At 56.1% G+C, this 24,386-nt stretch overlaps 9 protein-coding genes across 9 annotated transcripts; 5 read left to right on the top strand and 4 right to left on the bottom strand.

The window, feature by feature from the left end:
* Positions 1 to 243: 243 nt before the first annotated feature.
* CTHT_0001830 (uncharacterized protein) lies at positions 244 to 3,164 on the top strand (the record flags this gene model as incomplete). The annotated part of the gene is made up of 6 exons (XM_006690669.1): positions 244 to 1,410; positions 1,705 to 2,345; positions 2,412 to 2,439; positions 2,490 to 2,690; positions 2,745 to 2,879; positions 2,949 to 3,164. 6 exons carry the CDS (start codon positions 244 to 246, stop codon positions 3,162 to 3,164), a joined length of 2,388 nt encoding a protein of 795 aa, XP_006690732.1.
* Positions 3,165 to 4,067: 903 nt separating this feature from the next.
* Positions 4,068 to 5,726, top strand: CTHT_0001840 (uncharacterized protein; the record flags this gene model as incomplete). Its single annotated transcript, XM_006690670.1, has 3 exons — positions 4,068 to 5,072; positions 5,537 to 5,627; positions 5,692 to 5,726. The coding sequence occupies 3 exons, from the start codon at positions 4,068 to 4,070 to the stop codon at positions 5,724 to 5,726; spliced, it is 1,131 nt and encodes a 376-aa protein (XP_006690733.1).
* A 561-nt stretch (positions 5,727 to 6,287) lies between these two features.
* Positions 6,288 to 9,640, bottom strand: CTHT_0001850 (ATP dependent RNA helicase (dob1)-like protein; the record flags this gene model as incomplete). Its single annotated transcript, XM_006690671.1, has 2 exons — positions 6,288 to 6,468; positions 6,528 to 9,640. The coding sequence occupies 2 exons, from the start codon at positions 9,638 to 9,640 to the stop codon at positions 6,288 to 6,290; spliced, it is 3,294 nt and encodes a 1,097-aa protein (XP_006690734.1).
* Positions 9,641 to 10,225: 585 nt separating this feature from the next.
* CTHT_0001860 (uncharacterized protein) lies at positions 10,226 to 11,224 on the top strand (the record flags this gene model as incomplete). The annotated part of the gene is made up of 2 exons (XM_006690672.1): positions 10,226 to 10,487; positions 10,536 to 11,224. The coding sequence occupies 2 exons, from the start codon at positions 10,226 to 10,228 to the stop codon at positions 11,222 to 11,224; spliced, it is 951 nt and encodes a 316-aa protein (XP_006690735.1).
* A 405-nt stretch (positions 11,225 to 11,629) lies between these two features.
* On the bottom strand, positions 11,630 to 12,409 carry CTHT_0001870 (uncharacterized protein; the record flags this gene model as incomplete). The annotated part of the gene is made up of 1 exon (XM_006690673.1): positions 11,630 to 12,409. One exon carries the CDS (start codon positions 12,407 to 12,409, stop codon positions 11,630 to 11,632), a length of 780 nt encoding a protein of 259 aa, XP_006690736.1.
* A 1,014-nt stretch (positions 12,410 to 13,423) lies between these two features.
* On the bottom strand, positions 13,424 to 16,643 carry CTHT_0001880 (uncharacterized protein; the record flags this gene model as incomplete). Its single annotated transcript, XM_006690674.1, has 3 exons — positions 13,424 to 16,081; positions 16,137 to 16,248; positions 16,312 to 16,643. 3 exons carry the CDS (start codon positions 16,641 to 16,643, stop codon positions 13,424 to 13,426), a joined length of 3,102 nt encoding a protein of 1,033 aa, XP_006690737.1.
* A 2,434-nt stretch (positions 16,644 to 19,077) lies between these two features.
* CTHT_0001890 (ATP-dependent helicase-like protein) lies at positions 19,078 to 20,439 on the top strand (the record flags this gene model as incomplete). Its single annotated transcript, XM_006690675.1, has 2 exons — positions 19,078 to 19,162; positions 19,259 to 20,439. The coding sequence occupies 2 exons, from the start codon at positions 19,078 to 19,080 to the stop codon at positions 20,437 to 20,439; spliced, it is 1,266 nt and encodes a 421-aa protein (XP_006690738.1).
* A 93-nt stretch (positions 20,440 to 20,532) lies between these two features.
* CTHT_0001900 (endodeoxyribonuclease-like protein) lies at positions 20,533 to 21,755 on the bottom strand (the record flags this gene model as incomplete). The annotated part of the gene is made up of 2 exons (XM_006690676.1): positions 20,533 to 20,763; positions 20,976 to 21,755. The coding sequence occupies 2 exons, from the start codon at positions 21,753 to 21,755 to the stop codon at positions 20,533 to 20,535; spliced, it is 1,011 nt and encodes a 336-aa protein (XP_006690739.1).
* A 1,082-nt stretch (positions 21,756 to 22,837) lies between these two features.
* On the top strand, positions 22,838 to 24,298 carry CTHT_0001910 (putative glutathione protein; the record flags this gene model as incomplete). Its single annotated transcript, XM_006690677.1, has 2 exons — positions 22,838 to 22,986; positions 23,038 to 24,298. 2 exons carry the CDS (start codon positions 22,838 to 22,840, stop codon positions 24,296 to 24,298), a joined length of 1,410 nt encoding a protein of 469 aa, XP_006690740.1.
* Between the last annotated feature and the right edge of the window lie 88 nt (positions 24,299 to 24,386).

Here is a 24,386-nt window from a genome sequence, read left to right on the forward strand (position 1 = left end):
TCAAGGTCTCCTCCGGCACCCGCCTACCGACGAGAAAAAGGTTTTTCGTCTTCCACAGTGCCGCCGCTGCCACGAAGAATAAAAACGAGAAGAAAATAAAGGAGAAAGGGGGGAAAAGACAGGCCAAATAACTTGCCGTCCTCGCCTGACGCAGTGTCCAGCACCCAGCACGCCGCCGTTACCCCTGAGCCCGGCACCGACAACTTCTTTTTCTTCCTTTTTTTCGACACAAAGGAATCACAAATGTCCACGCCCCCGAATGGCCCCAACGGACCGCCCCAACAGCCGCCCCCTCCTCAACCGCCAGCCATCCCGTTAACCATGCACGGCGGCCGGCCGCAGCCCGCCTCGGCCCGTTCTGCCTTTATTCTCGGTCCCTTGGTGCCCCATTCCTTGGTCCCGGCCGCCCCAGGCAGTAGCACCACGCGCTTTGGCTCGCCCTCGCCCGTCCCCTCGTCCCGTTTTGCGTCCGGGTTTGGCGCTGGCTTCGCTCCCCCACCTCCTCCTCCGCTAAATTTGTTCGGTTCGCCCTCACCTTTGGGTGCTGCGTGCCGCTTCGGCTCCGGCTCTTCCCGCGCGGGAGGTTTTTTTGCTTCCGGCGGCCCCTCCGACTCTCGTGATACCTGCGGCGGTCGCTTCGGCCGTGGTTTAGATGCTCCCCCTTCGTCTTCAGCGGCCCTTAACTCGGCCCGCCAGCTTATCCGGCTGGGCGGGTTTGAGTTCAACTTTTCGTTTTCGCTGGCCGCCCCATCCTTCGTCTCTGGCCCGGCCCCGTCTGCGCTCGCTTTTGGCCCGGCTCCTAACTCGGGTGGTGCTTGGGGCCATCATCATTCTGTGTCTGGGTTTGGCGCCCCAATGGCTTCCTCGCATCATCAGCAGCAGTCCGAGCTTGGTTTCGTCAGTGGTGGTGTCGGTTCCGTCTCCGGACGCTCACATCGAACGCGTCAGTTCACGTCTGCCCCCTCGGCTCCGGCCTCTCAGTCGGCTGCTGCTCCACCTGGGTTCCCTTCTGCGCCGCCGCCCAGTTCCGCTTCGTCTTCTTCTCCCGGCGGTGGTCCTGGTCTTGATCCTTGTCTGGGAGATCTTGCTCGTGGTTCTGGCGCTGGTTCTGGTGTTTTTGGTCCCGCGGCGGTGGATGTTCCTCCGCCCGTGGAAGAGATTGCTGGGTCGCTATATGGGCGCCCACAACTGCACCGTTGGGGTGGAGGATGGAGGTTTCAGCCGACGTTTAGGATGGAGGCGTGGTTGAGGGGGTTGGAAGAGCTGACATTGGAGGATAGGGAGCCTCAAGCCCAAGGACAGGAAGGAGTGCAGAGACAGCAACAATATGTCAATATGGAGGAGGGTGTGGATGTTTCTGCCCCGGCCCTGGCCGGGGAGATGGAGCAGCGAGGGGAGAAGAGAGGTTTGGTAAGTTCGAATCGTTTTTCACTCATCACCGTCGTTTTTTTTTCTTTCCCATTGTCATCGCTCAGCCTCATCGGCTTCGCCGGCTGGCCGGGTGGAAAAAAGAAATCTCATCCCGTTCAGCCCGGTCTGAGCTCAAGCCTCGTCTCCCATTCCCTTCGCTTCCCGAACGAATCTCCACAGCCTCACCGCTACTTCCCTCACCCCCTGCACATCGCCCAAACGAACACATAGACTACTGCACGATGCCAGCAAAGATCATGATGTTGTTCCTGCTGACCTCTCTATCACCTGCAGCCGACCGAAGATGAACCCGTCCCCACCGGCGCCGCCTCCGCCTCCGCCGACGTCGCCGATGCCGCCATGCTCCCTCCGTCCTCCGAGCCTGCTGCCGGCGCCCCCGCCGCCAAGCGCTCCCGCACTACTGCCGCCGCTTCGTCTTTCGCCGACTCCATCCGGCGTGCCGTCTCCCGTGTGGGCCAGAACACGATTGGTACCATTGGAGTTAGTTCAAGGAAGCATCATCGCCGGGCGAATACTGCCCTTGCAGGTGGTCAAGCACAATCAGCTGCACTGACTGCAAACACACTTGCAAAATTTGATGGTTCGGAAGGAAAGACTGGGAGGAGAAGGGCTGCGAGTGCCGGCGCGGCGAGTATCTTCTTAGGGGCTGCTGCTGCGACGGTGGTTACGGCGGGGAGTGTGAAGGAGAGGGTTAGGAGGGTTTTTGGTAGTGGTAGTGGTGGTGGTGGTGGTGGTGGTGGTGGTTGTAGTTCTGCGATACTTGAGACTCAGCCGCACTTGCGGCGGCAGGATACACCGTTCAGAGACAGGACGCCTGAACCGGGGGCTGCACTCGCGTTGGCGGGACGGTATAAGAGGAAGATCAAGATTTGTTTATTGGGGGATGTGGGTTCGGGGAAGACAGCTTTTTTGAAGTGAGTTATCATCAATCCGAGGTGAGAGGGGGGAGGGGGGTTTTGGATGCTGACGGTTTAACGCAGCCGCGTCATTACTGGAGTGTATAATGAGGTAAGCTTTATCCCGATGATTTATTTTATGCTCATATACTTACCAGCCAGACAACTCCCACTCAAGTTCCCGACCTGCGCTTCTGCGAGATCGACGGCGACAATGGCGACGTGATTGGCGTTGAGATCTGGGATTTCCCCGGCCTAGTGACCAGCGGGAGCCCGGGATCGCAGTTGTCGACTTTCTTTGATGTTGCCATCATCTGCTTCAGCTTGGAGGACGCGGAGAATGTTAATAACATTACTGAAATTGTAACTATTTGAGTACCCCTGGATGGATGGTATGACAGGGCTGACAGTTCTCAGTGGAAGCCGAAGCTCGACCATTCCCTCCACGACGGCTCGATCTACCTCATCGGCATGAAGAAAGACCTGAGGCCCGAGTATCCTCGCTTAGAGCTCGAGTTTTTGCCGGATAAGAAGCCTGTCACGAAGGAGATGGTACCTTACCCCTTTCCCTCTCTGATGCTCCTTTTTCTCCATTCGACTCGATCACTAACAAACTTCCAGGGCCACGAAGTAGCAAAAAAGATCGGCGCCGAAGCTTACTTTGAGTGCTCGGCTAAAGAGGGTAACGATACAGCCTGGATCGTCGAAGCCATTGTCCACCAAGTGTGTGACATGCACGATGAGCGCGAGCGCAAGCGCAGGGCGGAGCAGAGCCTCGGCAATAGGGCCAAGGAGACGCTGTCTAAGGCGTTTAAGTTCGGCTTTGGGAAAAAGTGATATCTCCCTCAGTGCCGCAACTCGACCGAATACGACTTACTCAACTTACTGATCCGGTTCTATGCCGCTCCATTCGACACGTTTTACTCGACTTTGTTTGGCTTCACTCATGATTCGACACACTCACTCAACCCACTTCTTCGGTTCCACCGTCATGATTCGACCACTCGTTATGACTGATGATTACGTTATGACTTTAATGACCGTTGTTCGTCGGGCTTCTGCTTTCGAGGGGTGAGAGAGGGATTCTGCTTTTCTGTTTGGTAGTCTTTCTTCGTCGTTGGGAGGTTACGTTAAGAGCTAGAGTCTTAGGACTGACTGCGAAGTCAAACTGCCATAACTGATGGTCATATGGTAATATTTGGAGGATATCTGGAATTTAGGATAGCAGTCAAGGCCATATTTGCTTCGGGGCTGGATGTAGAATAGAAGGAAGGCCGTCCAATGTACGGATATATGAAATTTCACTTGCGGATTACACACTGAATGAAATTCAGTAATCGAGGCAATCCTCAAGTCCTTTCACCATACATCCCAAGGGTGGGGCGCGGGGGAACTGGAGACGCTGCGGGCCTGCGGCTGAACCCGCCTTGGCGCTGGGCTGGGCTCAGCCTCGGCTTTGATGTATCTTTCTGTGAGCTGCATCAACAAACTACGCCCTTATTCACCACACCATTGGAGACAGCACTTACTATCGCGCCCGGTGCGCACTCCATTACAGTGACGTGTCAAGCACATTCTAATGCAATTAGAAACTCCTGTAATCAATAATCAAACGAATCTCTTCCGTCCTGACTGAGGATCCTCCCAAACAACCTCGTACCACGTTGCCATTCCCGAAAGCTCGATTCTACTTCTGTACCCCCAAAGAACCAGCCTTCGCGATCCTCTCACTTCATAGCAATGTCCTCCCACGCCGGCCCCTCCCAATCCAAACCCCCTCCTCGACCGCTACCATCTGCTGCTCCCCCAAATTCTCCGTTGCCTCTACTCATCACAATCCGCTTCAGCACCTCCCTCCCCGATCTCCATCTCGACGTACCAGAGCCACACCAAACAACCGTCGTTGCGTTACGATACATGATTCGGGAGAAGCTGGCTAGTCAGGCCACATCCCCCGAGCATGACGACGACGACGATTACAGTGACCATGATAGGCATGACACGAGAAGCGAGAAGAGGATATCCAAGGACAAAGCCCCCTTACTGGGCAGTCAGGGGCCCGCCAAGGCACGCCTACGACTTATACACAATGGTAGGGTGCTTCCAGATACAGCCGTGCTATCTTCGGTCCTGAAGATGCCCCCTCCCCCTCCCCCCGCCTCCGACCCGAAAGGCAAAGGCAAAGCCGTCCTCCGCCCCATCCGCATCTTTATCAACTGCAGCATCGGCGACCCTCTCACCTCCGAAGAACTCGACGCTGAACGCGAAGCCGCCATATCCCCCCTCCCTTCCTCTCCCCCCTCTACCTCCACCACAGGGGGGAGAACCCCCCTAAAGCTGGACACTACCAGCACCTCCCCGCATCGGCACCCCCAAGAAGGGGGGGAGGGGGCGCGACCAACAAGACCGCAGGGCTTCGACAGACTGCTCCAGTCTGGCTTCACCCCCTCTGAGATAGCGACCCTCCGCTCACACTTCCGCGCGATCCATACCGCCCGCTTCACCCCGGACACCATGCCCAGTCCGGATACCTTACGGGCGATGGAAGACGCCTGGCTAGATAACAACTCCTCCTCATCTGCCCCCTCTGGGTCCCTCCTCGCCAGCTCGAACACCGCAGGTGGCGGCTATATAGATGACGGGGAAGAAGGAACTAATATCGGGATAGAGGATGCTTATGGGTTGAGTGCCATAGCAGGATCGTTAATACAGGGGATGCTAATGGGATTTGTGTGGCCGCTGGGGGTAATTGGATGGCTTGGGAAAGAAGACGGGGTGTGGTCGAGACGGATGCAGGTGTTTGCGGGCTTGGGGGTGGTGTTGAGTTTGTCGGTAGGGGTTGTTAGGGGGTTGACGGGGGAGGGATAACACTGGAAGACATAGTATCTAGGAGAGGATAGAGGGGCAGGAGGGGGATGAGGAGGTCGTTCCGAGATGTTCGAGGGATGTCCTGGGGGTTAGTGTTGGGTTTTTTTTTTTTAAAAAAAAAAAGGAACCTATGAGGCCAGAGGGGAAGGGCCTTCGACGAGGAATGGGAATTGTAAGACATGAGATGGGATACAAGATGTGACTGATTGGAGAAAGCGATGTACAAACGGGAGTGTACAAAGGATGAGATGAAGGGCCGAGGATTGCGTAAAAGCTGGGATGGTATAGGAAGTGATCTGGATGGATGTGTGGACATGACATAACCAAATGATACCCGATAGAAAACAACCACCACCACCACCACCAACAACAACAACAACAACAGTAATCCTAATGGAATGGATGAAAGACGAGAAACGAACCTGACCGTAGGTCCGTCGTACACACAGCAAGCAAGAAGCAGCTCAGAAAATGGGAAATCTCCTCGGTAATCCAGGGCGCTACTCGGAGCAGCAGCCCATCATCATCTAACTCGCCCCGCCCTACCCCCCTGCTTCCCCCCCCTTTCATTCAGGGCATACGACATAGCAGACTCGGGAGAGAGTCCAAGTTAGCCAACCTGGACTTGCCACGCCCAAAGGCAAGCTACAGACTAAGCTAACCTTTCTCCCCTCCCTCGTCTTCTTCAAAACCTACGCCAGGCAGCTGGGTCGTCATCTACCTACCCTACCTACGCTATGCCATCTCTCTCCACATACATGATGTAACTAGCTAGCCATTCAAGAGAGAAAAGGTCGTCAAAGAAAAGCCCTCTCGGCCGCCCACGTCATGGTATCCTCCTTTTATTAGGTGAACCCATCCCACTGAAAGCAGTCCCTGTTATGATAGAGAAAAATAATAATAATAAAAAAAAAGTAAAACAACCGAGTCAAAAAGCAAACGCCAAATATCCCAGCCCTGTACCGTCGAATGCACATAGTAGGTAGGTAACATCATGTCGGTGCCGTGCCGTGTCATGCCATAAAAGTACGCCATGTTCTTTTGTTGGGACCGGAAAAAAAAAAACATTGCAAGATTGATGGAAAGAGTCGTTTACAGATACAAGCTGTTGAACGAGACAATGTCGCGGCGGATCTTGGCGAGGCTGGTCTCGAACTTCTCGCGCAGCTCGTCGCTGCCCATGACCTTGGCCGCCTCGGCCATCTGGCGCAGCAGCTCCTCCAAACGGCGGAAGAGACGGATGAGCGAGCCCTCGTAGGCGTTGGACATTTTACTGTTCGACGTCAGTAACCAGGCCAGTATCACCTAAGAGGAGAGGAGAAAAAGACCTACCAAACTTCCGAAAATGGCTGCCCATTCGCCCACGCCAGTACCGTCTCCATTAGCTGCCACTTGAGGCTATTCACGTACTCGTCCTCATTGACATCCAGCTTGCTCTCGGCGCTAACCTTGGCAATAATCCTTGCCTGCGCCTGGATCTCGCGGTACGGCTTGGCGAGATCCTCCTTCAGCGCGGCCGTCGTCTCAACTTTCTCATCAAAGATAAACACGCTCAACACAGCGGCAATCACCTCCGGCGAGAGCTCGTTAAAGAACCGGTTGAACAACAACTCCGCCAACAACAGCTCGTGCCCCTCGGTCGACGAAATCTCGCACGCCACCCTAGCCTTCATCTGCACCACCTCAGCGTCATTGATGAACCCCAGCCGGCGCAGCACCCGCTTGCGCGACTTGAGCTCGTCCATCTGCGCGATGGAGTGCGCACGCGAGATCTCCTTCTTCTTCTCCTTGATCTTGTCCTGCAGGGAGAGCTTGTACTGCAGCTTCTCCCACAGCTCGGCTAAGAGAGGCGAGTTGTGCAGCGGGTTGGCCACAAGGCGCGACTCGAGCACCTCGATCTTACGCAGCAGCTTCTTAAACTCAACATCCCGGATGTGCATGTTCTCGATCGGGTCCATGTGCGGGATGCCGTCCTCGAAGCGGCGCTGCACTTCCAGCAGGGACTTGCCCACGCGGCGGCGGGTTTCGGGGTCGTCCATCGACCCGCCTGACTTCTTGTCCGGCACGTGCAGCTTGATCTGGCTGAGACCGTGCATGCAGGAGAGCAGACAGGGCACGACCTCCCAGCGGCCGGGGTCGTTTTTCTGGGTGACAGGGGCAATGCCGGCCGGGATGCATTGGTTGTCCTTGAGCTTGCTGTCGACGGAGCCGCTGTCGGAGGATAGGCGGAGGAGTACCTCGACGACGTAGCTCTCCTGGGGCGACCAGCCGGGATTGGGGTTATTCCGCTCGGGCCTGCGCTCGTAGAAGTTGATGATGACGCCCCAGCCGAAGTCGGTGCCGTCCGACGTGACGACGTGCATGAGTCGGCCGGGATTGATATACTTGACGCAGTTGGTCGGGTGCTGCATGACCAGCACCATGTCCTTGGTGTACTGGTCGATCTGCTCGCGAATCGAGTGGTAGTCCTTGATGAGCGCCTCGTCGGGGATGATCATAGAGTCGCGTTCCTGTTGAAGGGCAGCCAGCTCGCGCTCTAGCTGGGGGATGCTGTGGGCCGTCTGGAACTGGAAGAAGCAGCGCTCGAGCATGTACTCGGGCGAGATGGCCTCGATACGCAGCAGGTTGAGGATCATGTTGTAGCCCAAGTGGAAGGCCGAGTTGAGGCGGTCCTGCTGGCCGACAACCACGCTGCGCGCCACCTCGGGCTCGAGCTTCTCGTCGACCATCATGATGACAATACCGCGGTCATCGAGACCACGACGACCGGCACGACCGGCCATCTGAATGTACTCGGAGGGGGTCAGCGGACGACGCGTCTTGCCGTCCCACTTGGTAACCTGGCTGAACACGACGGTACGCGCGGGCATGTTGAGACCAATCGAGAAAGTCTCGGTCGCAAAGAGCACCTTAATAAGGCCCTCCTGGAACAAGATCTCGATGGTCTCCTTGAGAATGGGCAGCAGACCGGAGTGGTGGACACCGATGCCCTTGCGTAACAGCGGCAGGATGTTAGAAATCTGCGGTAGTTGGCGGTCATCTTCCGACAGCTGCCCGATGGCGTTACCGAAGACCGAATTGACAAGCTCCTCCTCTTGGGGCGAGTTGAACTTTAAGCTGGAGGTGGCCAGCGCCAACTGCTCGCATTCGCGCTTGCTGAAGTTGAAGACGATAACGGGCTGGAAGTTCTTCTTGATGATCAGCTTGATAATCTTGGCAATGTCTGACTTTCCATCCGTGGCCTCGCCCGTGTGGATGCGCTTGTTCTTGCCGCGGCCCTTCATGCGCGCGTTGGGGTCGGCCGAGTCAGCGCCCTTGCTCTGCTCGATGGCCGACATGGCTTGGTTGAAGTTGTGCTCCTTAAAATTGCCCTTCTCGTCGACAATCAAGTAAATACCTTTGCCGCCGGCGGGGAAGAAGTAGTTCTGCAGGGGCGTCGGCCGGAAGTCGGTATAAACGACGTGGCAGGCCTGGCGATGAATTTTGGCAATCCACTCGGCAAACTGGTAGGCGTTCGGAATCGTGGCCGACAGAAAGACATAGCGAACCTTGTCGGGCAGCAGGATGATGGTCTCTTCCCAGACCACACCGCGGGTTTTGTCACGCATATAGTGAATCTCATCAAAGATGACCCACGCGACTTCGCGCATGATTTCGGAACCGCGGTACAGCATGGATCGCAGAATTTCGGTAGTCATGACCAAACAACTCGCCGTAGGGTTGATGGTAACATCACCCGTCATGAGACCAACATCGCCGAACTCGGCCTGGAAATCGCGGAACTTTTGGTTGCTAAGAGCCTTGATAGGCGAGGTGTAGATGACGCGCTGGTTGCGCTTCAGGCACTGGGCGATGGCATACTCGGCAACGACTGTCTTGCCGGCAGAGGTATGGGCAGAAACAAGTACACTCTCGTCACGCTCGATGGACGCGACCGACATGGCCTGGAAGGGATCAAGCTTGAAGGGATACGTGCGCGCCGGCTCGGCGGGCGGCTTGTGCTCGGAAAGCGGTATGTACTCGTAGTCGAGATCTGGCGGTAGGGCAACCTGATGCTGGATGTTGTGCGACAGCACGAGCGGTTCAGACTCAACGGTTGGCGCGAAGCCCTGAGCCGCGGTGACCTCGCGCGACTCGGCCGTCTGGAAGGTATCGGTGATGATGGGCTCGGCCTCATCTTGCATTTTGGGGCGCTTCAAGAAGCTGTTATTCGAATCATCGCCGTTTGCGGGCGTGGTCGGTTCGTCAGTCGAGGGGATCTCTTCGTTGCCGTTCGCGACGGCCTCTTCTTTGGCGGGCGCAGCGGCGCCATTGGCATCACCATTGGCATCACCATTGGCACCACCGTTGGCGCCGTCGGTCATTTCGACGTCGGGAGTGTCGTCAGCCTTGCGCTTTTTTGGCGCTCGAGGCTGCTCCTCGAAGACGGCAAAGAGGTCATCCATGGCATGCGTTGTCCGATCCGATTTATGGTAATGGTTGGAGGAGAGGAAAAAAAAAAGAAACTGGTCGGGTAGATATATAAGTCAGAGAGCTTGTGCGCTGCTCACTCAAGCAGGTTTGAAAGTTTAAATTCGTCTCGTCTATCCGAAATAGCGGGCAATTATTATTTGTTCGCAGAGGAATGAATGCCCGACGGAACGCTGTCAAGATGTCTTGCTCTGGCTGTTGAAGATCAAAAAAAAAAAAGTCGGCCAAAGGCTGGAGCCCCACGTTCTGCCGGTGCAGATCGCTGCACGCCGGGCGGTGAGTGGTGGCCAAAGCTTTCACCACTTTCAACCTCTGATAAGATAAGCAGTGGACCCGCCAAAAAGTGCTCGATTGGAGAGCGGTTGTGGTCAGGAACAGCAGCAACAACTGCTGGCGTGCAGGAGCGCTGGCGTCCGCGGTCCCCGACGCCCATTCCCTCCCAATAAATTCCATAAATTCCCCATAGAAAACTCAATTCCGGCCCTTCCGCAGTCCACCTCTCTCGTCAACCCCGTCCTCTACGAAAGCAGACGAAGCAGACGAGTAGGAAAGCAGACGCAATGGCGGCCAAGATCTCGCTCAAGCTCACCAACCGTGCTCCCAAAAAGGGCTTCCGCAACCTGCCCTCCCAGATCGAGCTGTCCGCCGACGCCACAGTCGAGGATGCGAAGAAGGCCATCGCAGCCGCCAGCGGCGTCAAGGACTTCAACCGCGTCGGCCTGTTCGACCCCGAGTCCAAGAAGACGCTCAAGAACCGCAAGGCTCTGGTGCGCGATGAGCAGGGCGTCATGGCCGCTGGCGAGCTGCTGGTGAAGGATCTTGGTACGTTCCTCTCTACGGTGCTTCTCTGTCATTGCTAACGGCTTTCAGGCCCCCAGGTCGCCTGGCGCACCGTCTTCGTCATCGAGTACTTCGGGCCGATCCTGTTCCACGTCCTGGTTCCCCTGGTGCGTCCATACATCTACCGGGTTGAGCCCTTCGTCTACAAGAGCGAAGCCGAGACGCCCATGAGCCAGGTGCAGTGGCTACTGTTCGCCCTCTTCCACATCCACTTCCTCAAGCGCGAGTACGAGACAATCTTCGTGCACAAGTTCTCCGCCAACACCATGCCCGCCCGCAACATCTTCCGCAACTCTGCCTTCTACTGGTTCCTGGCTGGTCTCCTCTGCGCCGTCGACATCTACGCCCCTGGTAACCTGGCCGACCGCAACGAGCTCGGCCTGCTCGACTACGCCGGCATTGCTATCTTCGCCATTGGCGAGACCTGCAACTGGATCGTCCACCAGCACCTGGCCAGCCTGCGCAAACCCGGCGGTACCGAGCGTGGCATCCCCAACTGCATCGGCAGCAACTGGGTCACCAGTCCGAATTACATGTTTGAGGTGCTTGCTTGGGTTGGCGTGATCCTGGTCAGCCGCAGCTGGGCCGTGGTCGTCTTCATCTGCACCGGCATCATCTACATGCGTGCCTGGTCGCGCGACAAGGAGAAGGCCCTACGCAAGGAGTTTGGCGACCGCTACAAGAAGAAGCGCTACACCATGCTCCCGGGCCTCATCTAGGCATGTGGTGATGTATGGTGTATGATAGGGGGGTTGATAATGTGTAGAGAGGGTTGGGAATGAAGCCAGGAAGAGCTATCCTGGATGACCAGTGTGGTGTACGATGTAGCACGACATAATTTCATAAAAAAAAAAAAAAAAGTTACTTGCTTTCTCGTCATATCGTCTCCTGCGGCAGATCAACTGCTTTTCCTTTCCCTTTGCCAGTGTCGATGTCTTCCATCCTAGTATCCCCGTCTTCTTCATCCCTCAGCCGACTGCTCTCTCCTCTCTCATCTCCCCTCTCCCTCTGCATCTTGTTCTCCTCTTCCTGATCATCCCCCTCCCCATCACTCTCCCAGCTCCCGTCACTTCCACTCCAACTGCCCTCTTCATCAGAACCATCCTCCCCCTCCTTCACCAACCTTACCACCTCCGCAACCCTCTCCAGGCCACTCCAGCAAACCTGCGCGAACCACTGCGCATCCCCACCTCTTTTAGTTTCCCCTCATACTCCCCCACTAATCTTTCCAACTTATCGTTTTCCCTTCGCAATCCCTCGGTTGCCTGCTCCAGAGAACGGAGTTGGCTGCGCAAGGCTTTGTCGTTGGCGTGAAGGTCGGTTGCTAGTGAGGGAAGGTGGCTGGAGGAGAAGATGTGCGAGAGCGTTGTGGTTAGGTAGAGCCTGGCGTGGTGGAAGGCTTGAGGGTCGGGAGTGGGTCGTGTCTGGGGCTGGGGTGCCTGGGTACGAGGGGCAGGGGCTGTCACTGTGGTTGGGGCTGTGGAAGGGGTACGGGCGGGGGTTTGGGTTGAGGGGGTTGGCGTGGCCGTTCCGGTAATGGAGCTGCTTGATGTAGGGGCTACGGCAGATCCTGTTGTTGACGATGATGGTTGTAAGGCTGTCGTAGTTCGAGTCCCCCGCTCAGACGAAGGGCCTGAAGAGAGCGTGTAATTTGGCTCTTGTTGAACGGAGACAGACGAGGATAGCCCCGTGATGGATTGCTGAGCTGGCTGTTGGACAGAAGAAGATTTGCTACTGCAGGCGGTGCTGCCGGCTGTGCTTCTTGCTCTCGTCACGGTCGTTGTCGATGCTGTAGCGGTCATCGTTGTGAGAGTGACGGTTGGAGCAGAGGGCTGTGCCCTCTTGAGAGAGGGGAGGATGAGACGAGCTGGCGGGGCTGCTGACGTTGATGTTGATGCCGACATATCCGGGATCGACAGATGCCTGTTCGACTTGATGTTTGGGCAGGATAGTCAACTGTGGTTAGTCCTATCCAAGAGATGTGGCTGATGATGAGTGAGCGGTCACGAGTGTTATATTGGACTCGTCGGGGTCCTAACGGAGAGTCAGATAATGGAGATGGATGTGGAAGGAGAGGCAGGAACTTGAAGTTGGAGTTTGTGTAACGTTGGAGACGTACGAGACGTCGTCGTGCGTGAACGCTGCATGTGTTCTGATTTGCTAGATACTTACGGATGTTCGCAGAATATCGAACACTTGCATATGCAGGCCAAGAGGCCGAAGTGTAACGATATGTCTCTGTCCCTATACTCTCTCATGTTGTTGTATCTTGAGAACAGCTACACCGCGCTCCAACCCCTTATGAAATCGTTGAAAGCAGAGGGGGCTTGTTTAGTTTGTCAAGAGTATCACTTTCAAACTGTCAAGCGGGACAATCCAGTCTCCAGCCAACCGTCTAATTTCTATCCACTACGGCATCTTCCTCTTATCCCTCTCCCCTTACAATGCAAAATCTTAATATAAGTACAATAGTGCAGCACATACCCAATCCCAAACATATCCATTCATCCAGTCAAAGGATATCCATCCATCCATCCATCCATCCATCCATCCATCCATCCATCCATCATCCATTGCTACGCAGCAGCAGCAGCAGCACCAGTAAACGAGAGAACGAAAAAGCAAAATGTAGTTGTAAAAAAAAAAAAAACAAAAACCATGCACATATGCCATCAATAGGTATCATATGAGCCCTAGGTATCCATCCATCCCTTCCATCCATCCATCCATCCATCCATCCTCATTTCCCAAACGCCCGCGCTTTGTTTTTGCTTGCTTCTTGCTTTTTTTGTCGTCCTCAAAACTGCTGTACTCAATGCTTGCCTGCAATGCATTCGTCTCTCCCCATCATAATAACCCCAATTATATCCCCCTCATCCCCTCTCCTCTTGACAATCTTCACCAAAACCGTCCTCAGCTTAATAACCCCCAACCTTCCCCTCCCTGCTCAGGCCTACTCTCGCCCCAAACCCTCCCATCGCCCCCATGGGCCCAGGGCCCGGGCTCACAACCCCCATACCAACAACATCACCCTGCCCAGTCCCAGCATACAACCCTCCTGGCGCATTCCCCATATTCCCCAACGTCGGTGTCCTCCTGCCCCCCATCGGCCCGACAGGCCCAACCGGAGGAGGGGGATACTCCCCCCTGCGCGACGGGGCCTGTTCCCGGAAGTCACGGGAGGTTTCAACGACGGTACTAGCGCTGCTAAACCCGCTGCTAATCGATGCCGTCTCGGTGCGGTCTGACATCGCGTAGTGCGGCTGGGCATGGGCAGCAACAGGGTGATGACCGTTAAGGCCGTTTATGTGGTGAGAGGGGTGATGGATATTAAAGGATGCGCTTTGCGGGGTGCTAGGAACGGTCGCCTGAACGGCTGGGCCAAGGGCCGCACTTTGGGGGGTCATGGGCAGCGGTGTTGGGGGCGGGGGGGCTGGTGCCGACGGGCTAGACACACCCGCCGCACCAGCCGCAGCTCCAGGACCGGCTGGATGTTCCGGCCCGGCCGACTGGCGCAGATAATACCCCCAAGGCGAAGACATCATGAGATCGAGCGTCTCCTTCATAGCCTGCTGAATCGGTCTCAACCTGGCCTTTGTATCTGCCGGCAAAGCCACATCATTCTGGAACTGCATGATCTTCTTGACCAGGACATACCACGAGTCAATGAAGGCGTTGCACAATCTCCAAAACGTAATCTGCGTGCGGATGCCCGGCTCCTTGAGCTTGATAGTCGACAGGCGCGCCTTGAGTCCTTCCGTCTGCTGGATCGTCGTGTTGCACTTGACAATCAGCGCCCGCCAGCATTGGATGACGTGTTCGGGAGACCGTTGGGCGGCGGCGGCGCGCATCGAGGACATGAATTGCGCGTTCATGCCGGGCAGCGTGCGCATGACGAGTTCGGTTGTCTTTTGGAGGGCGAGGAAGATGCGTTCGAAGGCCCGGTCTTCTTCAGTGAAGTCGGCCGAGAGGTTGCGGGTGCCTATGGTGCTGGTTGATGCGAACGACTCGCCCGATTGGGGCGTGGCTGCGCTCGCTGCCGCGTAGTTGTTCCTTCCGCCGCCGTTGATATACGAAGGGACGTCTGTGGCAACGCGCAGATTGCTCGGCTGAGGGGGACAGTTGCCGTTCCGGGGCCGGCCATTGATGACAGACCGGTCGCCTGGTGTTGGCGTAACCACATCGCGGTTATAGGGCCGGATGGTATTCTCGCCAAGCTCATGTCTCGACATCGCTGTTGGCGGCCGCGAAATGTCCTCCGGAGGGGGGGCAACCTGGTTACACGTCACGCGCAGCTCCATGACACTGTTATAGAGCTGCAGCAGCAGTGTCCGGATGTACCGCGGGTCGCCATACTCTAAAAACACATCGACGTTGGCCATCAGCAGCGAGCAGACGTGCGTGTAGGCATTGATCAGCGTGAGGCAAGCCCGCTGAACGTTCTCGTTCTCGCGCTGGCCGTGGCCCTCGTTGATCGCCTGGTCCTGCTTCTGGATCTCCATCTCCAACTGCTCGACATGGTCGTTCGTGTTGTAAAACACAATCTCGAGGTTGGACCTCCCCGCCGACCCGTTGTTGGTCAAGCCAACCAGCGTCTGAATCATAGGATGGATCTGGAAGATCGAATACAGCACCCCCTTAGCCGCCTCGAGCACGGGGTCGAATATCTTAGACTCTCTCCGTCTCTCGGGCAGCACCGAAAGCCGCCGGACGTACACAGGCCTCTGCAATGCCGGCGGCTCAGCGGGGCTCCCCAGATTAGGACTCTTAACTTGCAACCCGGGTCCATGGCCCTGCATCGCCGAGCCATGGCTGAGGCCGCGATAATGGCTGAACCGGTTGGGATTGACCTCGATCTCCTCCAGCGTGCTGAGCTCCGACCGCTTGCTAACCATGCCCATGCGCCGCGATCGACTTTCTGACCGTTCCCTGCTCGACGGCTGATATGCCGTCTCCGAGTTGCTGCGCACGCGCTCGTTGAGATTGCCCATGACCAACGGCGCCACGCCAGGCTTGCGGTGGGCTGCGTTCTGCTGCGACAATCCGCGATAGTGTGAGCGCATCGGGATGGGGGGTGGCCGTGGAGCGGCGGGCGAGCGTAGGTCGGGCACTTCGTTGCCGTTTACCTTCACAGGAAACCGACCACTGAAGACTCTCTTCATCGTTGGGCGTGGCGTCTCTCCTCCTTCCACGGACTCGGTAGGGGATTCGGCCGTAACCGACGAAGCGCCTGAGCCGGTGCCGGCAGCACCATATCGCTCCTCCTTGAGAAACTTCTTGATGGCTGCCGTGGCATCAGTCTCGCGATGATCATTGATCTCCTTGTCGTCCACAGGGGGATTGGGACCCGTGCCAGGAATATCGATCTTGTAGGGATCGGGATATACCAGAGGGTTTCCTGCCAGCTTGATCCAGTGCAGGGACGGCATATCGGCTAAGCAAACCGGCAAGTGGGTGATCTGGTTCTTAAACACAGACAACACCTTGAGCGAGGACATCTTGACGATTTCGTTCGGCAGAGTCTTCAACAAGTTGCGGCCGAGGTCAAGGATCTCGAGGGATTTGAGTTCGCAGAGCTGGCTTGGTCAGCTGAGACTTCTCGGCGCCACGGGGATTCAGGCAATTACTCACCACCAGCGGGAACTCCTTTATCCTGTTCTGTCTGACATTGAGGTAGCGCAACATCGTGCACTCAGAGAACCGAGAGGGGAAGGTGGTTAGGTAGTTGTGCGAGAGGGCAAATCTAGAATCCGTTAGAATCCCCTGACCAAGGCAGTCGGTCACACAACGACAGCGACAATCATACCTCTCCAGCTCGTCCTTTATAACATCCACGATCTCCTCGGGCAACGTGTGGATGCGCTTCCGGCTCAGATCGATGGTCAGGCCGGGCATCAAGCCGCTGCCCTCGACAGCAACAGCATTGGCCTCTACCTCACGGGCAGCGCGCATGGCATCGCGGGCCAGAGCCAGCACCTGGCTGGGCGACAGTGGCTGCCCCGCCGAGAGCGACGAGGCCGGCACATCCTTGGGGACGGCCGGGACGGGCGGCGGCGGCGTTGGGTTCGCGAGGGCTGCAGCAGCGATGGCTCGACGGGCCTGGGCCGGGTTGTCGGGCAGTCCCCGAGGGAAGTCCATCGAGATGGAGGCGGGTCGTCGGCCGCTCTCTGTCGGTCCTGTCGGTCCCCCAGTCGATCAATCGGATTGGATCGATCGCCGTTGTCGTCGCTGTGGCCGGGTTGTCGTTGTCGGGGGTCGAGGCCCGTTTTTTTTTTTTCNGGGAAAAAAGGAGGAAGGGGGGAGGGAGGGGAAATTGGGAAGATTGGGATGGGAGAAAGGGAATTTGTCGACCGAAGGAAGCGGATTATTTGTCCCGAGTCGCTCAACCGCTTGAACCGTTCGCGGACGGATCAATGGGAATTTTTTTTTTGTTTTTTAGGCGAGAGTTGTCGATGGTGGCAGCCGGTCGGACAAAGTCATTGCGAGACCAACCTCGAGCAGTTTGGGGTCGCCGGGTCGACAGGGCCCAGGGGCTGGTCCCGATTCAGTCCAGGTTCGTTTTCCTTTTCCCGTTCCTTATTTCTAGAAATGGGGCCGCCTGCCAAGGGACTTGGAACGGTGTTGCAGGCGGTGAATGAACTGATGATGGACTGTTCGGTTGTGCGATTGTGCAAATTGGCGTCGATGTCGTGAGGGGGAAAATGTTGCTGGTCCAACTTTGTGCGCTGCCGTCGTCTCGCAGTGTTTGAATAGGTGCGTTTGCTGGCTTCGAGGGAGCCACTGGCAGAGGCTGCCTCGTCTGAACAGCGGCTGCTGCGATCCCGTCTCGGGTCCAGTCAGTTCGGCGTTCCAGAGGTTCCAAAGGTTCCAAGAGACCACAAGCACAAAGCGCCCGCCCTGCGCTTCGATAGGGGTTCATCGAGTGACTCCACAGCAACTGTTTTGGGGTGCATCCAGAAACATACAGGGGGTAGTGGGGCATTGACCTCAGGCCTGGTCTTCGGGTGGAGCCCCCGCTTTTCCTCCCCAGCCTGTCAGGTCGCGTCGAGGACGTGAAGCCCGCGAGCCCTGGCTCCACGCCCGGGGCGTGCACACAGCGGGACGGGCCAGCGTACCGCACAACTGCAAGGGACAAGCAAAGACTGGACAATTCTCTGGGTATCTCTGGGCGTTCTGCAGGGCATTTGGGAATGTGAGCTGGCCTCGCAACGCCCAATCGATCATTGAGAGCAACCAACTCGCAACTGCAGCGCAACGGCCGCCCGCTGCCTCCTTCGGAATCAACCTCATTAGCTGGGTCCAAGCGATGCATCGGCGGCTACCCAGATGGGCCACCGCACAGATGGATGCCACTGTCAGATGGACAACCTGCAAAACCTCCAACTCTCTCCAGCATTTGAAACGAAACGCTGCCCGCGCAGCCAAGGCATCGGCTGCTGTGCGGAGTTGAGTAAGACTCCAAGTGTGCTGCCGAAGCACAATGTCCTTGGCCGTGAGCGCGTCTGGAATCCGCTCAAATCAGCGCCACATTGCGGGCGGCTCGATATGAATTGGCTTCTTACACTGCAGCTGTGCCGTCTGTCGCGTTCAGCAAGTAAGATGGCAAGCTGCCTATTGCAATGGCATGGACTTCCCGAGTCCGGTGTAAGACGGCAGCATGCCGGAGTGACTTCAGCTCTGCTGCTCTCGGCCAACGAGCAGCCTTGGCAAGGGGCCGAAACATGTAATCTCTTGGGTGTATCTGTTGTCAGATCTACGCATTCTAGAGGACAGATCTGACAGACGAGCGACAGCTATGTGAACTGTGTATCCTCGTAGTTTGCGTCTTGGTCGCTTGCCAACTTACATGTCCAGATTTCAGGACCTGAGGCTCATCATGCCGGGAACATATGCAAACCCTAACCCTGATGTCAAACCTATGGCTTCGGTTTGTCCGCGGCCCGGCAACCAATCGCCGCTCCGACTCGACAGTCAACAACGATCTCAACGTTTGGTTTCCAAATCTTTTATGAGGCCTCTCAAATTAAGTCCAAGTTGGCTATCTTGAGTCTTTTAACTGTCCTTAATGTTGTCTTGTCGAAGTTGAGCGAACTGAAGACTTGAGTTGAGTCTTCTATTTTGTCAGGAAACTCATTGGCAGGGACTCGTCCTCGTCCACGTCCGTCCATTCTTTCAACTCCTTAGCCTCAGGCAACAACTACGTACCTACACTCTCACTTTTAACGAAAAGATCTCAGAACGTCGGGTACATGACAGAGTTGAAATTTCCCAGAGACCATATCCTTATCCATCATGCCTCTCGCAAGGAGGAACGACTCATTTCATGACATCGACTTTACCTTGCGGCAACAGTTTGGCAAAACGTCCTTCAGGTACCCCTGAGTCCTCAACTTCCTGTCCTGGTAAAGAGTCAACATAAAGTTTTGGTTACTGATTTGGCTAGACCATATCAACGCGAGATCATCCTAGCAGCATTGGAAGGCAAAGATGTCTTCGTTCAGGCAGCCACCTCATTTGGCAAGAGCCTATGTTTCCAGCTACCGGCTGTTATCAACCGGGGAAGTGAGTGACCATGCAGCCCCTGAGTCTTTCAGGGCTCTTGAAGACTAACACCTTTTTGAGTTACAATCGTCGTCTCACCTCTCTTAAGTCTTATGGTAAGCTCTCTCTCTCTATCTCTATCTCTATCTCTCAACGGTCAACAGGCTCAATGCTCACTACGTAGATTAACCAAGTCGAATCTCTCCGCTCAGCCAACGTCGACGCACGAACCCTCAACAGTAACACGCCGCCCTCTGAGCGCGATTACATCTACCAGGACCTCGCCACAGGCCATCCGCGCACACGGCTTCTCTACGTCACCCCCGAGCTCTGCTCCTCCGAGCACTTCCGCCGGCAGCTCCGCCTCGTCCACGAGCAGCGCGAGCTAGCCCGTATCGCCATCGACGAGGCGCACTGCATCTCCGAATGGGGCCACGATTTCCGAAAGGACTTCAAACGGCTGTCCTGGTTTCGAGAAATGTTTCCTGATGTGCCGATCATGTGTTTGACAGCGACGGCCAATGAACAGGTTAGGCGGGATATTTTGACTACGTTGGGCCTGGACAGGACGCCGGAGAGACTGAAGAATTTCACCATGACTGCGCACAGGCCAAATCTGCATTTGGAGGTAAGGTTTACGAGTGATCAGGCGAATGATCGGTTTGATGATTTTGTGACGTGGTTGAAGGGTGTTTATGCGCGTCGGTCGCAGCCGGAGAGGAAAGCGGAGTTAGATGCGGTGGGGGAGAGGGTACAAAACGTACCGGGGATTATATACACGCTGTCAAGGGATGAGTGTGAGATGTTGGCCGCGGCACTCAGGCAAGAGGAGATTGGGGCCAGGCCGTTCCATGCGAAGCTGCCGAAAGAGGTGAAGGAGGAGACGCTGGCCAGATGGATCGCGAATGAGCCGGGGTACGATATCATCGTTGCCACCACCGCGTTTGGTATGGGGATCGACAAGGAGAATGTTCGATTTGTCGTGCATTGGCGGCTGCCGAAGAGCTTTGAGGGGTATTATCAGGAGGCTGGGAGAGCCGGGAGAGATGGGAATGCGAGTTATTGCTTCTTGTACTATGCTCGTGAGGACAGGGATCGGGTATGCAATATGGTGATGCGGGATGGAGGACCGAATGACACGAACCGGGAGGCAAGGATGCGGAGTCTAAGTCGTCTGGTTGAATATTGCGAGAGCACGGATACGTGTCGCCATGCGTTTATTTGCAAGTATTTCGGCGAAGAGAAGGTGCCAGAGTGTGACTATGCCTGCGACTGGCATAAAGATCCTCAAGGGCTGAAGAGGAGGATGATGGCCGGTTTGGCAAGCGAAGAGTGGGTGAGCACGCAGAGGGAAGAGGGCAGGTTCGATGATTACGAGTACTGGAGTGAATGAGATACCCTGACTTACTAGGATCTTCTATATACGGTGTCTATCTTAGTCTAGGTCTAATATGCTCTTGTTATCCCATCTCATGCCATCCGTCGTCTATACATCGGTGGTGTCTTGCCCTTCCGTCAACTCTGGCCAGTCCCTGACGATCTCTTCCAAGTTCCGCTGCCATTGTAGCCACACCAGACCTTGGAGCACTGCATCGGACAAGTCATCCAACTTTTCCTGCGTCCACTTCTCCTCATTCTCTCCAACTTCCCCATCTTTCCTCTTCTTTGCCTTCTCTTTCCTCGACATCTTCCTCCACTCCCAGCCACCCAAATAGCCCTCGATCATCTCTTCAGCTTGTTTAGTTACAGGCGTCACCATCCCGGCTTCCGGAGCCAACAAGCTTCCTAGCATGTTGATCTTTTCTTTTTTGAGAGCTGCATAAGTCGAAATCTTTTTTTCTTCTTCGTCTCATCGCCTTCTTCATCCACGTCTTCTTCAACAGCAGAAGCAGTGTTTTCGCCTGCAACTGGAAACACATATGCAGCTACCTGCTTCGGCACGACAGAGCTGACACTCTCTAATCCGGCAGCCAACGATAGAGCTGACTCGCCTCCGGTGACCGACCCCTGAGCAGTCGGCAACCCCTTACCCGACCCTGCTGTCGAGAGCGCTTGATTATCCTTCAGAATGTCTCGATACGTCCCCAATGTGGCATGGATCATGGCTTCCAGAGCTCCCACACGCAGCGTCCATTCAGATACTGCTGCATTACCACCTGTGCGAAAACGTTGCCTCTCAATCAGGACATGTGTTGGGCGTAGAGGCAGAAGAAGCGTCCGGACGAGATGGGCCGTGACGAGGGATAGTCGGGCAGGTGAGAACATGTCGTCAGGAAGCGTGTCTTCCTGCTGATCCTTTTTCGAGGGCTGCGTCTCAGCGATGATGTCCTCCAGTGGTGATGATGACGGCTCCGGCCTCAACGGCGATGACCTAGCCCCAAAACTCTGCACCGCAGCCGTCAAATCCAGCCTATTCCACGCATGAAGATGCACCGGCGTATTCAACAGCGCACCCATAGAATGGTTTTTGTTTTCTTTTGTTGATCGTGCTGGGCTGAGCAGGCAGAAGGCGAAGTTCTTGAGGCCGAGGTCGATGCTGAGGATGCGGGAGGAGGATGTCAGTGGTTTGTGCCGCCTGGCTGCGTGACGCAGGCGCTGGACGAGTAGGGTTTTCGGACCAGACTGGGTTAGACCGCAGGAGCTGCAGAGCGCCCGGATGTAGACGGCTGTTTCGTCAAGGAGTCGAGGAGGAGTGCTGGGTCGGGGCATGATGATCGAGCTCAACCTTATCGAGGTTGAGGAGGGAAAATAACTTGACTTGAGTCTCGCGAGAGAAGAAAACAAAACGATATCTTAATTTGGTTCCTCAAGTCGAGGATTATAAGTTGCCCCTAGGCCCAGCACTGGTATACATTGAGGAGTGGTCAAGATGGAATTATTCAGGACCCTGAAGTTTCCATTCATCCGCTATTCATGGATCAAAACTCAGCCTAGGAACAGACTCCGAGATTGTGACCCTCTTCGGGGTCGTCACCTCCGAATTAACAACCCAAGACTCTCGCCTCCCACTCTCTTCAAACTTGCCCTCGACCAAATTGTCAATTGGACAAACTTATCCACAAGCGCTGATGGCTCTGGATATTGCTGAGGAGTCAGCTCCCAGCAGGCTGGCTCGGCTCACTGCAAGATGATGTCAGAAGAGGGTTAGGGTTTCTAGAAGACTGTCGCTGATTACATAATCGGGCCCTGGATCGGCGATTCCCCAAACCTAGTTTTGAAATGGTGGGGCATCTCAGGTTCGAGTTCGCCGTCCATCGCGCGAGCGCAAGGTGGGGCACCGTTTGTAAATCCGAGATTCCAAATCTAAGACATCGGCGAGTCGGTGACCAGCAGCCGAAGAGGTGCCAAGTGTTCGTGGTGGTGTGCTGCTGACTGAGCATCTGGTCTCCGGTAGTGTGTTTTGTAAGCAGAAGTTCCCAAGCCTGGAGAAGGTTTCCTGTGTAAGCCTCTTTCCTTGTGACGCACAACAGCAGCGAGGTTGCGCCATCCATCGACTTTGCATTCGTTTGTCGAGTTTCCCTTTTCCGTTCGCTCGGATTGGATTTGTCAGTCGTCACATCTGCATCTCGCCTGGCAGATTTGAGGTTCCTCCTCCCCTCTTTTGGCCTTCGGTTGCCCGCATACCGCATAGGTATAATTAGTACCCCGCGATACCCCGTGATCTTACCCCAAGTAACCTCCTTTCCATGCAATCCGTCTTCTTGCTGGCGAGACGCCCACTGCTTTCGTCAAGTGCTGCTGCAGGACGACTTCAGACCATAAACCGCCAATTTTCCGCATCCGCTTTCGCGATGGCGCCAATCTCCAAGGAGACAGACTTCCTCGTCATCGGCGGCGGCAGTGGTGGCCTCGGCGCCGCTCGCGCTGCTAGTGGCCGCTACGGCGCCAGGGCCATGATCATTGAGGGTAAACGGTTGGGAGGTACCTGTGTCAACGTGGGGTAAGTCTTAGTTGCTTCTCTTCGTCTTTGCTTTTGCTGACGGTGTTGTAGCTGCGTCCCCAAGAAGGTTACCTTCAATGCCGCCGCCATCGCCGAGACCATCCATCACTCCAAAGCCTACGGCTTCAATGTCCAGGAGACTGCTCCTTTTGACTGGGCCACGTTCAAGGCCAAGCGTGACGCCTACGTCAAGCGTCTGAACGGCATCTACGAGCGCAACCTCGCCAACGATAAGGTCGAATATGTCCACGGCTGGGCCAAGCTAATCTCGCCCAACCAGGTCGAAGTGACGCTGGAGGACGGCAGCAAGACTGTCGTCAGCGCGAAGAAGATTCTGATCGCCGTCGGCGGCTACCCGAGCCCGCCGCCGGCCATCCCGGGCGCCGAGTACGGCACCAACAGCGACGGCTTCTTCGACATCGACAAGCTGCCCAAGAAGGTCGCACTCGTTGGCGCCGGCTACATCGCGGTCGAGTTCGCGGGCATGTTTAATGCGCTGGGCGTCGAGACACACCTCTTCATCCGGCACGACCACTTCCTGCGCGCCTTCGACCCCATGATCCAGGAGGGCGTGACCAAGGAGTACGAGCGGCTGGGCGTCAAGCTGCACAAGCGCAGCGCGCTGACCCGCGTTGACAAGGACGCGACTACCGGCCAGCTAACCATCCACTACAAGGAGGGCGACGGCGAGGGCGTCATCGGCGACGTCGACCATCTCATTTGGGCGATTGGTCGTAAGCCGGCAACGCAGGGCCTCGGTCTTGAGGCTGCCGGTGTCAAGACAGACGAGAAGGGCTACATCGTGGTGGATGAGTACCAGAATACGAGCGTCGAGAACATCTATGCGCTGGGCGACGTGACCGGTCGGGTTGAGCTCACACCCGTGGCCATCGCCGCCGGTCGCAAGCTTGCTGCGCGCCTGTATGGCCCCGAGCAGTTCCGTACTGCTAAGCTAGACTACGAGAATGTTCCCTCTGTCGTTTTTGCACACCCGGAGGTCGGCGCCATCGGCCTTACCGAGCCGCAGGCGATTGAGAAGTATGGCAAGGAGAACGTCAAGGTGTACAAGAGCAACTTCATCGCCATGTACTACGCCATGATGGAGCCCGAGCAGAAGGCGCCTACCAGCTACAAGCTTGTCTGTGTTGGGCCGGAGGAGCGCGTGGTTGGTCTGCACATTATGGGCTTGGGCAGTGCTGAGATCCTGCAGGGCTTTGGCGTCGCGATCAAGATGGGCGCGACGAAGGCGGACTTTGATAACTGCGTTGCCATTCACCCGACCAGCGCTGAGGAGTTGGTGACGATGCGGTAAAGAAGAAAAGGGGATGAGCTTGTATTTGAGTAGAGTGTAAGGGGCAGGCAGGCTTCTTGGGTATGCGGGTATGCATAGGTAGTGTGTT

This window comes from Thermochaetoides thermophila, assembly GCF_000221225.1.
Source record: "Thermochaetoides thermophila DSM 1495 unplaced genomic scaffold scf7180000011806, whole genome shotgun sequence".
In the NCBI taxonomy this organism is placed as follows: Eukaryota; Fungi; Ascomycota; class Sordariomycetes; order Sordariales; family Chaetomiaceae; genus Thermochaetoides; species Thermochaetoides thermophila.